The sequence below is a fragment of the Dendrobates tinctorius genome, unplaced genomic scaffold (genome assembly GCF_039654945.1).
Source record: "Dendrobates tinctorius isolate UK_male_01 unplaced genomic scaffold, ASM3965494v1 ptg000113l, whole genome shotgun sequence".
Taxonomy (NCBI): domain Eukaryota; kingdom Metazoa; phylum Chordata; class Amphibia; order Anura; family Dendrobatidae; genus Dendrobates; species Dendrobates tinctorius.
This window is the reverse complement of record NW_027361781.1, coordinates 920,170-933,993: the sequence shown is the minus strand read 5'-3', so window position 1 is coordinate 933,993 and position 13,824 is coordinate 920,170. Positions and strand designations below refer to the sequence as shown.

Genomic DNA, 13,824 nt, shown 5'->3' with positions numbered 1-13,824 from the left:
ACAGTTTTCTGGTGTGTGAGCAAGTCAGCCACAATGTGTGAATAATCTTGTGCTTCAGAGCTGGAGGGATTCTTTGCAGTTACTGCATCTCCTCTAGAGATCTGGACCTTACACCACTGCATCTTCCTCCCTGGATTGTCTATGTGCAGCTGGACAGGCTAGAGATGAGGATAGCAAGTAACACATTACCATTGCTTGTACAGAGATCCATGCTCACATCATGCCAATACATCTCACCTATGTACATCGGTGGCACGTAGGAGATAACCTAGGACATTAATTAGGTTGCGAAGTATCCCATCACAGGGCTTCTAAGATAAACCAGTTGAAAACTGCAAAATCTACGTCTCTTTACAATAATGACAAATACCTTTATACACAATAGTTTTTTTAATTTCAAAAAAGTGAAACAATCCCGTGCACTCCCCTATATACATAATAAAAATAATCAGTGTATACTATAAAAGTATCCGGTGCTACAGTCCAATGAAGGAAACCTTTCAGAAGATCAAGATTTATATCCTAGCATTACAGCCTCTGGTCGTACATCACATGATTTCTTTGCACTCTAGAGGATGTTCTGGAGCAGTTCTAGAGCATTTGGTATCCTTCTCTGGCATTTCTACGACTGATTACGCACAAGCTTATTAGAGCCAAGAGCTGAAAAATAAAGAACATTAAAAATTGAAATTAGCCATTGAACCCAGAATGCACTGATATTAGGACACAGTAATTGCTGGTCCCCAAAAGTTAGTATGATGCAAAAGGCAGTACGTTCCACATGAAAACCAGCCATGTTTAACCCCTTCCTGACATGCGACGTACTATCCTGTCCACGGTACCCGGGCCCGTATGACCGTGGACGGGATAGTACGTCTACCGCGATCAGCGGCGCCCACGTGGTGAGTGCCGCTGATCGCGGCCAGGTGTCAGCTGATTATCACAGCTGACACACGGCACTATGTGTCAGGGGCGGTCACGGACCGCCCCCGACACGTTAACCCCTTGCACACCGCGAACAAACATGATCGCGGTGTACCAGGAGTTAAAGGGAAGCATCGGCAGGGAGGGGGCTCCCCCCGTGCTTCCCTGAGCCCCCCACGGCAGCGCAGTGTGCAGCGCTGCTGCGGGGGGCTCCTATCCTCCAGGCCCCCGAATCCAAGATGGCGATGGGGGCCTTCGGGGACCTGAGGAAGCTGGCTTCTTCAGTGCCTGCAAAGTGCAGGCAAGAGGAAGTCTTCAATGCCTGTGACAGATTGCTGATCTGTCACAGTGATCTGTGATGTGACAGATCAGCGATCTGTCACAGGACAGTGATGTCCCACCTGGGACTATGTAATAAAGTAAAAAAAAATTTAAAAAAAAAGCCAAATAAATTAAAAAAAAAAAATATTCCCTCAACAAATCCATTTTTTGGAAAAAAATAAAAATAAATAAAAGTGCACATATTAGGTATCGCCACGTCCGTAGTGACCCGCCCTATAAAACTGTCCCATTAGTTAACCCTTTTAGCGAACCCCTTAAAAAATAAAAAACGAAGCAAAAAATAATGATTTATTATCATACCGCCAAACAAAAAGTGTAATAACGCGCGATAAAAAAGACGCATATAAATATCCATGGTACCGCTGAAAACATCTTGTCCCGCAAAAAACGAGCCGCCACACAGCATCAGCGAAAAAATAAAAAAGTTATAGCTCACAGAATAAAGCGATGCAAAAATAATTTATATAAAATAGTTTTCATTGCATAAAACCGACAAAAACATAAAAAAACTACCTAAATGAGGTATTGCTGTAACCGTACTGACCCGAAGAATAAAACCGCTTTATCAATTTTACCGCACGCGGAACGGTGTAAACGCACCCCCCCAAAAGAAATTCATGAAACGCTGGTTTTTGTTCATTCTGCGTCCCAAAAATAGGAATAAAAAGCGATCAAAAAATGTCACGTGCCCGAAAATGGTACCAATAAAAACGTCAACTCGTCCCGCAAAAAATAAGACCTCACATGACTCAGTGGGTCAAAATACAGAAAAATTATAGCTCTCAAAATGTGGTGATGCAAAAACTATTTTACAATAAAAAGCGCCTTTTAGCGTGTGACAGCCGCCAAACATAAAAACCGCCATAAATAGTAAGTCAAAACCCCCGTTATCACCCCCTTAGTTAGGGAAAAATAATAAAACTAAAAAAAAAGTATTTATCTCCATTTTCCCGTTAGGGTAAGGCTGTGTGCACACGCTGCGGATTAGGTGCGGATTCAGCCGCGCAGACTTTGTAAAATCCGCAGGTGAAACCGCAGGTCAAAAGACCTGCGGATTGCTCTGCGGTTTTTCATCTCCTCAATAGAGGAGATGGCAAACCGCAGGAGAATCCGCAGAAAGAATTGACATGTCAATTCTTTCTGCGGATTGAAAACCGCAGATAATCCGCGCAGAAAATTCCGCATCGTCTACACTGCGGTTTTTGATTCCCATAGGGAATCATGGTACTGTACACCGCAGCAGAAACTGCAGCGGGTCCGCAGCAGCCAAAACCGCTGCGGAACCGCAGCAAAATCTGCAGCGTGTGCACACAGCCTTAGGGTTAGGGGTGTGTTGGGATTAGGGTTGGAGTTATAATTGGGGGTTTCCACTGTTTGGGCACATCAGGGGCTCTCCAAATGCAACATGGCGTCTGATCTCAATTCCAGCCAATTCTGAGTTGAAAAAGTCAAATGGTGCTCCTTCCCTTCCAAGCTCTGCCATGCGCCCAAACAGTGTTTTACCCCCACATGTAGGGTATCAGCCTACTCAGGACAAATTGCAAAACAATTTTTGGGGTCCAATTTCTCCTGTTACCCTTAGGAAAATAAAAAATTTGGGGCAAAAATATCATTTTTGTGGAAAATGATTTTTTTATTTTCACGTCCGAGTGTTATAAACTTCTGTGAAACACTTGGGGGTTCAAAGTGCTCACCACACATCTAGACAAGTTCCGTGTGGGGTCTAGTGTCCAAAATGGGGTCACTTGTGGGGAGTTTCAATAGTTTAGGTACATCAGGGGCTCTCCAAACGCACATGACACCCGCAGACCATTCCATCAAAGTCTGCATTCCAAAACGTCACTGCTTCCCTTCCGAGCCCCGACGTGTGTCCATACAGTAGTTTTCTCCCACATATGGGGTGTCAGCGTACTCAGGCCAAATTGGACAACAACTTTTGGGGGTCCAATTTCTCCTGTTACCCTTGGGAAAATGAAAAAAATTGGGGACTAATTGATCATGTTTCTGGAAAAAAAAACACGATTTTTTTATTTTCATGCCCTGGCATTATAAACTTCAGTGAAGCCCTTGGGGGTTCAAAGTGCTCACCTCACATCTAGATAAGTTCCTTAGTGGGTCTAGTTTTCAAAATGGTGTCATTTGTGGGGGGTTTCCACTGTTTAGGTACATTAGGGGCTCTCCAAAGGCAACATGACACCCGCAGACCATTCCATCAAAGTCTGCATTCCAAAACATCACTTCCCTTCCGAGCCCCGACGTGTGCCCATACAGTAGTTTTCTCCCACATATGGGGTGTCAGCATACTCAGGACAAATTGGACAACAACTTTTGTGGTCCAATTTCTCCTGGTACCCTTGGGAAAATAAAAAAAAATGGTGACTAAAAGATCATGTTTGTGGAAAAAATACGAATTTTGTATTTTCACGCCCAGGCATTATAAACTTCTGTGAAGCACTAGGGGGGGGGGGGGGGGGGGGGGGGGGGTCAAAGTGCTCACCACACATCTAGATAAGTTCCTTAGGGGGTCTAGTTTCCAAAATGGTGTCATTTGTGGGGGATTTCCACTGTTTTGGTACATCAGGGGTTTTCCCAAACGTGACATGGTGTCCGATCTCAATTCCAGCCAAAAACGTCAAATGGCGCTGCTTCCCTTCCGAGCTCTGCCATGCGCCCAAATAGTGGTTTACCCCCACATGTGGGGTATCAGCGTACTCAGGACAAATTGCACAATAACTTTTAGGGTCCTGTTACCCTTGGGAAAATAAAAATTGGGGTGAAAAGATTATTTTTGTGGAAAAAATATGATTTTTTAATTGTACCGCTGTAAGTTATAAACTTCTGTAAAGCCCTTGTGGGTTCAAAGTTCTCACCACATATCTAGATAAGTTCCTTGGGGGGGGGGGGGGTCTCATTTCCAAAATAGGGTCACTTGTAGGGGGTTTCCACTGTTTAGGTACATCAGGGACTCTCCAAACGTGACATGGCGTCCGATCTGAATTCCAGCCAATTTTGCATTGAAAAAGTCAAACGGCGCTCCTTCCATTCTGAGCTCTGCCATGCGCCGAAACAGTCGTTCCCCCCCACAAATCAGGTATCAGCGTACTCAGGACAAATTGCACAATAACTTTTGCAGTCCAATTTCTCCTGTTACCCTTGGTAAAATAAAAAAAAATTGAACCTGAAGTATTTTTTTGTGAAAAAAGTTAGATGTTCATTTCTTTTTAAATATTCAAAAAAATTCCTGTGATGCACCTAATGGGTTAATGAACTTCTTGAATGTGGTTTTGAGCACCTTAAGGGGTTCAGTTTTTAGAATGGTGTCACTTTTGGGTATTTTCTATCATATAGACCCCTCAAAGTGGCTTCAAATGTGGTCCTAAAAATAAAATGGTGTTGTAAAAATGAGAAATCGCTGGTCAACTTTTAACCCTTATAACTTCCCAACAAAAAAAAAAATTTTGGTTCCAAAATTGTGCTGATGTAAAGTAAACATGTGGGAAATGTTACTTATCAAGTTTTTTGTGTGCCGTATCTCTGATTTAAGGGCATAAAAACTCAAAGTTGGAAAATTGCGAAATTTGCCAAATTTCCATTTTTTCACAAATAAATGCAAGTTATTTGAATGAAATTTTACCACTAATATGAAGTACAATATGTCACGAGAAAACAATGTCAGAATCACCGGGATCAATGGAAGCGTTCCAGAGTTATGACCTCATAAAGGTACAGTGGTCAGAATTGTAAAAATTGGCCCGGTCATGAACGTGCAAACCACCCTTGGGGGTGAAGGGGTTAAAGGTGTATTCTCTCAGTTTTAAAGCACTTTAATTGTCTGCTAATCTCAAAATTCATGATTTTAGTAAAGTGAAAAGTTGTTATGGTCTGCTGCCACTAGAGGGAGCTAACTGCAGACAAGTTTTATAGGTCCCATTGAATGTGACAAGTGCCCCCTAGTGGTAGCAGCAGTCTTTACATTTCCAAAATTGGATTATGTTCTTTCAAAAGGGAGACCATTATACTGCAAAAGCGCATTTCTCCAAGTCAGAAGGCATGAAAAACTTTTGCCCCAGCTGACAGTTCAAGGTCAGTTGGTCACCCAAAATTCTAATAAGTCCTGGTTCTCTGCGCTTACCTCAAGGACAGCAAAGCCAAGTATCACCAGCATGGAGAAGCCAAGTACTCGATTTACTACAGTCTCCAGTTTCTCTTCACAGCCCTATAAAATTTATAGGGGAAAAAAAAAAAAAAAAAGTCATTTTTCTGGCCTGTAATATACACACAATGCCAGTCAGCTGCCACTAAAGTCATCTTTTAATACTTGACACACCCTGTACCAGTGTAGACAGCACAGAGTGACATGATACATGGCAGCACTGCAGTCTCTCTACAGCCAGCAGATACAGTGAGGTGAATCTCCATCACTGAGATTTCCATAAGACACTTCAGTGTCATTGTAGCAGCTGGACCTGTAGAGATCAGCCATCATGTGCCTTCAGATTTGGTACAATCAGGTACATGTCCAGTGTGATAGCCATAGGCAGTCACGACTAGGTCACAGGTGTCATGTGGGTGGGACCTTTGGGGGTCCATCAGGAACCAGCATTATAAGTGGCTTAGGTTAGATGGGGACAGATTAAGTTGATGGCCAGAGGTAACATCACTACATGCAGTAGAGGCTTGTATACAGATTCACATGGATCAGAGACTTGGTTGTTTTGCCAGAGGAAGTAATCATGGTTTTCCCACCACTTCGATTCTTGAAAATTAGTGATTTCTTTACAGTCTGCCCTTGCCTTTAATTATTCCCCTTCACACATTTCCAAAAAAAATTTGAGGGGTTGTCCACTACTTCTACAATCATCTGGTTCCAGTGATGCAAGGTCTCCCTGTGATTGCTTGAAAATGGTTATGCCACGTCAGCCGCCGATAAGCTGCAGCCCATCAGTGGCCACCGATCAGCTGTAGCTCCCTTATGGAACATCACAGGCACTGGGAGACCCTACAATCACCGGCATGGAAATGCAGTATAAGGAAATTGTTTTGTTCTTCATATTAGATGGATTACTATAGCATTTAGGAAAAAGGTGCAGTGGACAACCTTGTAGAAGTAGGGACATCACTCTTACCAAACACTTCAAAGCCAAAGATTCAGGACAGTTAAGCCCCACCTCAAGAATACCCCCGAAACACTCTTGGCCATGGCTTTGTGACGCCCACCCAATGAGGTCTGATTCAGGAGACAATTCTAAGTACATATGTAACCATGTTCTTATTTGTGTTCAGCCCCCTGACTAGTCCATCTCATTTCTCAGACAGTCACCAGCCTACCTCGGTGTTGATCTTGTTGAGAGCGTCCACTCTGCCCTGACAGTCCGTCTCGTTCTTCTTGCAGCAGCTCACGGGCACGGTGTGGTTAGTTTGGAACCATGTTGTGTTCTCCCAACTGCTGTAGTTCCTTATCCCACAGCACTGCAACTATACAGATAATGGAAAAAAGTCAGAATAGCAGGGTGCCTTCTGCCCCACATGAGAAATTGTGAATTACACAGCCAGATGTTCCCACCCTCAAAGCTACATTGCTCAAAAGTGTGGCCAATTACATGCTTACAACCCCCCCCCCCCCCCCCCCCCCATCAATTTTGGATCACCAGATCCACAAGCTAATTATGCAAATTGTCTCTTCAGAGAGGAAGAGGACTAGAACTCTAGTGCCACCTATTGGAGGTAGCAATCCTAAAAGTCAATGTTGACCCTTTAACGAGTCTAGTTACATGACTTAGGATAAAAGCCAAACCAGAATCTCCAGCAGATCCACAAGGTATTCAAGCTTAGAGTCTAGCTGCCCCCCTTCACCACGAAAATCCCACACAAGTTATGCTGGTGTGTAGTTCTTCCCCATAAGACATGGTTATTGTCTTCCCACCTGCTTGATCCCAGTTCCATTTAATAGAATTTGCATTTCTTATTGAGAGACTGATGGTCATAAGAAGTTGGCTCTGGCAGGTACATCATTGTGCGCACTGGTTGGGATATGGGGGGGGGGGGGGGGGAATCATGGGGTTAAGGTCCCACTTGCCATCATACCTCCTCTTGGATGAAATCCACAGCCGAACTCTCCACATTTTTTCCATTGTATTTTTCAAATAAAACCTTCATATTTTTTTGAAGTTCTGGATCAATCTAAATGTGCCAAGAAAGTTATAATAGTAAAATAAAGATCTTTGGCATGAAATGCTAGCAAATAAGAATTTATGCATAAATAGAGTGTTGACCGCTTGCTGAAAGTCTAGAACTCTATTTGCCAAGACTGCCCTTTACCTTCATTATTTCTTCTCAGTACTTTTACTTGCTCACACTGAAGGAACTCAACATCTTAGATAACTAACTACAGATCTTCTGTGGATGTCACTAGTGCAATTCCTCCCATCCTAGTGTAATCCAGACAGACTGGATGGTGAGAGATCAGGGATCTAGGAGGCCCAGATCGCCACCTCCAGGACCCTTTGTTCTTTTCTTTGAAGACATTTCTTTTGAACATTGGCTGGATGTTAAGGGGGTGGTTGTTCTGCAGCACAATAGATGCCTCCCTGATGGATAAGCATCTGCCTGTATTTCTAAGCAATAAGAACACCAAGTCCTGACCAAATCCCCAACTCCCATTTGCTGAAGTGCAGCCCAAACTTGCAGGAGCCACCACTGTGCTTAACTGCCACCTACAGACTCAATTACCCTGTAGACCAAGTTCACAAACAGCAAGAAGCAGAAATTAGTGTTGCTCTCCAGGCATTAAACAACCAAAAATTGCCATCTGTTACAGCCAAATATTTACATTGCACCTCATCAGGCCAAAGCACCTGCTACCATTTGTTCATAGACTAGTCACATCCCCTAGTTTCTATGAAGAAAGGTTTTGACCAGACTTCTCTGAACAGTAGATAGATGTAGCTGGATACCACTAGTTGCTGCCAGATCTGAGCTGATGGCACTGCTGGACATCTTCCAAAGTAGTGCAACAGATGAAAGAATGAAATTATCTTTACTTCCCTTTGAATTCAGAACAAGGAGTCCTGAAGTGATGAGCCCCACAGACCCATGATTTCACATCATCCAGTCTGTATCACAAGAAGAGAGAAGGATTTGTATATGAAATATCCACAGAAGAACTGTGGTTAGTTCTCCAAGATGTTTGGTACAACTTCCTTCAATAACTGAGCTTAGAGCAATTGATGCAGGTTTGAGAGCAGAGGATAGCCACCCCAAATATAGATTGCTTGTGTTAATTCAACTTACAATTTCTTGAAAATTAATGAACACTTCATTTAAGGAAAATGAAATTAAAAAAAATTGCCAAGAAATCTAACCCATTTAAGAATGCAGTGTGCAAGAGATCTTATATCTGCAGTGATTGGCAGTGCCCTGCGAGCTGCTTGCAATTACTGTTTTCCTTTACCTTGTCCCTATAGACAAGTCCCAAGACCAGGGCAACCACTCCTGCAGCAAATATGATGGAGATCAGGGTGATGAACTGGAAAATAAGGAAATATAACATGTTACATTGAGCATATGACTTACAGCACAGGAGAGATTGCAGGTTATTGGGATGAATCTTGCCAATTTATCCCCATCACCTGCAGTGAAGGCTGATGGTCTGCTAGGACTTGAGGTCAGAAGTCATCTTTTGTGCAGGCCCACCAATAGGCCATTTACATAGACTGGCTAAGTGTAACCCAGGCTTCAGGTCATGGTCTGTCTCTGCTCTAGCTGGTAGAATAAGAACCACACCATTAATTTGTAATTCCTTAGTTTGTTAGTTTAAAACCCCTTTACCACCTTCCTTTGTGGATTACTTATATCTGCTGTGGAACAGGTGTATGCAATAGGCTCAGGAGCCAAGCCTGTGCCACAGAGGGCAGATGCTGACTGTTAAGCTTCTGGGCGATCCATGTTACTGTGCAGTGACATTTAAAAAAAAAAAAAAAAGAAGTCATTGGGTAAGGCTATGTGCCCATGTAGTTTTTAGGTGGTGCGGATTGTTGTAAAATCCACAGGACAAAAGTCTTGCTGTTTATCTGTGGATTTGCCCTGTGGTTTCACACCTCATAATGGATAAGGTGTGAAACTGCAGCAGAATCCATACAAAGAATTGCCATGCTGTGGATTGTAACCCGCAGCATGTGCACTGTGTTTTCCAGTTTACCATTGAAAACAATGGTACTGTACAACACCTAAATCTGCTGCGGACCCGCAGCTGCAGATCTGCACATAGCCTAAAACGGGAGCAGCTGCCAAACACAGCTGGACTCCCCATAGAGAAGGCTGAGACTACTACAGTATGACTGCTTGTTCACTGTATATACAGCACTGAGTGCTTCCCCACCAGACCCAGTGATCATGTGATTGTTAGTGTAGGGAGGGAGCTTCTGGGTCCTAAGAGATCCAGTTATCCATGCTATATAGTGTACTTACCCGTCAGTGTCAGACTGGGGTGCCAAGGGCCCGCCAGTAACAGGCTTTAAGGGGCCCACTTTTCACCTGCATACAAATATTACACTCTCCTCATTTACAAATGTACATTATATCTCTAATTAATAATCTAGGTAGGTTGGTTAATGAATGACGAGATGCTGCCTTTTTCTGTACAGAGTAAATTATGCCAAATACTATCTAGTTGGGGGTCCAGATCTGCACAGGGGCCCTCCGGGGGATTCCCGTTACCCTGTGGGCCAGTCTGAGCCTGCTTACCATAATTGTTGAAATACCCCCCAGGTCTTTTATGATCTTGTGTGGGCACAATATGTGAAAGCAGCAGGAAAATTATAGCCTTGTAGCATGTTAGCCAATAGATATAAAGTTATTAAAATTTGAGTTTGTTGGTTGATTTTAGTCATCTATAAACAGTATCAGCCACTCAACTCTCAATGTTAATTATTCTAACAGGAAAGTTAAAAAAAAAAAAAAAAAAAAAAAGTCCAAATCTGTTATGAGAAAAAAAAAAAAAAAAAAAAAAAAAGCTGCTTTTTTACAGCACCTGGAAAAATGTCAAATCTCCTGCACACTTTTCCCTGACCTAGTAGAAAAACCGTGTCGAGTCTTTCGATATTTTTGCAGCATTTTTTCACCATAAAAAGCCCCAAGACAATCCTGTGCTGGTGAATAAGCCAAACTTTTTAAACACACAAGTATACATGCAGCTACACAAGATAGAACAGAAACACACCAAAAGCCTGCTTTTTTGTAAGCAGCTTCTTTATTGCCAAGAGTAGGTTCTGCATGAAAAAAGACGCATGTGTGAACAGAGTCTTATGCTGCACCACCTCATTTTCACCATGTACTGCAATACTAGTTTAAGCCCCTCACTCAATATAGAGACAGAATTATCACAGTGAGGAAATACTTACACATCCGAGGCCGCAGCAGGACTCCTGAATGGCGGAGATACAGCCCACCAGCCCAATGATGAACATGACCACAGCTGTACCCAGGATGATGATGGCGGGGAGCATAACATAGGCATTTTTCAGGAAGCTCTCGTATTGCTTGTAGGTGACGATGATATTTATGCCGACATAACCAAGTGCTGCCGCAGCCGCCTGGAAGAGAAGAATCGACCAACTACAAGACACAGGAAGTCATGGAATCCATGTGCAGTAAACTTACACACAAAACCCAAGACCGAACAAACTGGGATTATTTGTTAAGAATGGGATCATCAGTTTGCACCACAGTGGAACAGCCAAACCCATCATGAGGAAACCATAGGCAAGTCTGGATGGACGTGTACTGGGGGTGTGACTGCTTTAAGTGCATGGTCACGCCCAGAGCACTTGCACCCTGGTGCTCAGATTTGATCTTGCTACAATAAGGGTTATATTGTGGCATTCACGTATTCTCTTTCTACTGTTAGTGATGCCATTTGTATCACATGGTTGATCAGAAGTGAGGAACGTTCACAGTTCCCCTCATGTGTGATGTGTCCTGGACTTTGTACTCGTCGCCATAAGTTACATTCCACTTGTTAGCAGCCACCTGACATCAGGATAAACAGCAAGAGTTTCCTGCACCTGGTAACACCTAGCCCTCCTGTGTCCAAAGTCTGACCCCCACTACTATATGCTTCAGTTACCTGAAGCACAGTAGTTACAAATCAGACGTTCACTCTGCAATATAGTAGAGTGCATCCCCATTCTGCACAGACTTGTTAAGGTACAGGGCTCATGTATGGAACATTTTGTGCATTTCTCGTTATTGGTGCATTAATTCTGGAAATTTACCACCAATAAGTCTTGTAGAACACCTAAAATTGTTTGGGTCCATCACAGGACTCATTATTGCTGATCTTTTGAATGAGTTACAAGATATGGTAAATTCTAATACAAAGGGTCTTTCCAGAGAATGTGTCACATCTGCCAGACACTTATGGCACAAATCTTGCTCTGATCTCTGTAGACTGCAGTCCTAGTCTGGACCCCAAAGGTAAAGATAGTTTCTGCAGTTCAGTGGAAGAGTAATAAACACACCTTCACCTGTACTGCTGCAGATTGAGTCAACTGAGAATCTGTCAGTGATCTTTGTAACTTATGCTGTGAGGCAAGGCAATTTACAGGCCTCCTGTCCAGTGGTCATAGATTACAGACCGAGCCTGTGGACTAGAGTTATGCGCATGAACTCTATGCGCAGACACGAATGCTCGACTAAGCTGAGCATTCATGTATATAGGAAAAGAGGGCAGTAATCGACCACCTCTGGTGTATGGTGCCGCTGCACAGTGAAAGAAAGCTGGGGAAATTTGGCAGGCGGCTTCTTCAAGTGTCTATAGTGCTTTATTTCCCCTACTCCAACCGATAAATGCTCACCCAACCGACATAAGATAATAGAAGCCGATGGACAAACCAGCTCCTGGGCAATGAGTTTATCCTATAACCACCATTTATATAGAAAAGGGGGAGAGAAGTAAAAAAAAAAAAAAAAAAAAACACACCACAAGCTAAAAACTCTAAAATGGAGCAAAGATCAAGCCATGACCTGAAAGAGGATCGCGCTGCTTACAGAATGCGGTTGGGGCAGTTTCAACATAAACAGGAACAATGAGCAATATTCTCCTTTACTCAGGAGAAAGCAGCAGAGTCACAGGCAAAAGTCACATGAGCGTCAGTCATAGTGGTCACAACAGCGGGGCAACTTAGAGGAGGGATTCCCATCACCAAGGTCCTACCCCAATTAGTGATGAGCTTGGATGAGGCATTATCTGAGCATGCTCGGGTGCTAACCGAGTGTCTTCAGCATGCTCAAATATTATGTTATAATCCCCACTCCTGCCTGTCTCACGGTTATGCCACAACACATGCATGGATTGTCTAACAAAGCCTACACATGATGCAGTTAAACAGCCGTGGGGACATTTTTCCAAGCATGCCGAAGACACTTCATACATGTGTGCTCGGATAACACACTACCCATGCACGCTCACTCGTCACCAATCCCAATAGGTACCATGTATAATTATATTAGCAAATACAAAATGAAGTATAGTTCTGCTTACCCTATGTGCAGGGCACTGCAGTAACTTTGATCATAACTATGGCTATTCAAGCTACTGCAATGCCCTGCGCATGGGGGGTAAGCAACATGGCTAATCAGAAGAACTACACTACATTTATAGTTGAAGTAGCACATTCTTCCAGTTGCTACATATTGGGAGGGGGATCTTAGAGCTAGGAATAACCTTTAATGCAAAAGTCTTCAGCAACCCCAGGTCTTCTCATAAGGGCCCCAACATCCATAACAGGAGGAGATTCTCCCTGCCAACTAGAATAATAAATACACCCAATTTCTCAGTGGTAAAGTCACAGCCCTCCTCTAATGTGAGTGTATAGACAAATCCTTTTGTGGGTCTCACTAGGTAGATCTTCACGGCTCTGACACATGTTTATATCCATTTATTACACTACAATGTAACAGGCTCCCCAGCAGTATATATGTACCTATCCTTGTGGCATATACTCTGCTCACTTATAGGACACCATTAATTCCACAGCACTTTACAGACACCACTCACAGTCTCCATCCCCCATCAGGAGGTCTATGGAGTGTAGAAGGAAACCAGAGGAAACACACACAAACATACAAAATAGCTGTATGTACAAATAAATAAAAAGCCAAATTCAGGAAAAGACTAATATATATATATATATATATATATATATTAGTCTTTTCCTGAATTTGGCTTTTTATTTATTTGTACATACAGCTATTTTATATATATACACACACATCACTGACCTACTTACCAAGAAGAGCAGGCTGAGAAAGAGCAGGAAGGTTTTGGAAGTGCAGACCCCTAACCCCATGGTGTGACTGCTGCTCTCACCTCCCAGGGCAGCAATATAAAGGCTCAGGATCATGGGTGTCTCTGCCCCAGCCCAGCAGTCACATGCCGGATCCACCCGCCCACTTCCCAAAGGTACAAAGGACTCGTTAACGCTCAACGAGCAGCAGATACCATGTATTAAGGCTCATTCACACATCAGTATTTGGTCAGTATTTTGCATCAGTATTTGT

General features: G+C 43.1%; 2 protein-coding genes across 2 annotated transcripts in view; one reads left to right on the top strand and one right to left on the bottom strand.

Annotated features, from left to right (window-relative positions):
- Positions 1-371: 371 nt before the first annotated feature.
- LOC141100984 (tetraspanin-36-like) lies at positions 372-13,708 on the bottom strand. Its single transcript, XM_073589757.1, has 7 exons — positions 13,554-13,708; positions 10,665-10,856; positions 8,717-8,791; positions 7,351-7,446; positions 6,595-6,741; positions 5,399-5,482; positions 372-660 (listed from the first exon to the last, which is right to left on the bottom strand). Exons 1-7 carry the CDS (start codon positions 13,665-13,667, stop codon positions 592-594), a joined length of 777 nt encoding a protein of 258 aa, XP_073445858.1. The 5' UTR covers positions 13,668-13,708; the 3' UTR covers positions 372-591.
- Positions 13,697-13,824, top strand: part of CFAP53 (cilia and flagella associated protein 53) — a 63,105-nt gene continuing 62,977 nt past the window's right edge. The window contains exon 1 of the mRNA XM_073589756.1: positions 13,697-13,726. The gene's annotated coding sequence lies outside the window, so the exon portion shown is untranslated. The remainder of the gene's footprint in view (positions 13,727-13,824) is intronic.

What these genes read in the sequence shown, in the direction of transcription:
- LOC141100984 (XM_073589757.1), bottom strand. Translation starts at nt 13,667, where the DNA reads ATGATCCTGAGCCTTTATATTGCTGCCCTGGGAGGTGAGAGCAGCAGT. An exon ending in TCAACAAGATCAACACCGAG is followed by an intron (nt 5,483 to 6,594) that starts GTAGGCTGGTGA and finishes TAAATTTTATAG; the next exon opens with GGCTGTGAAGAGAAACTGGA. An exon ending in TTGGCTTTGCTGTCCTTGAG is followed by an intron (nt 661 to 5,398) that starts GTAAGCGCAGAG and finishes TTTATTTTTCAG; the next exon opens with CTCTTGGCTCTAATAAGCTT.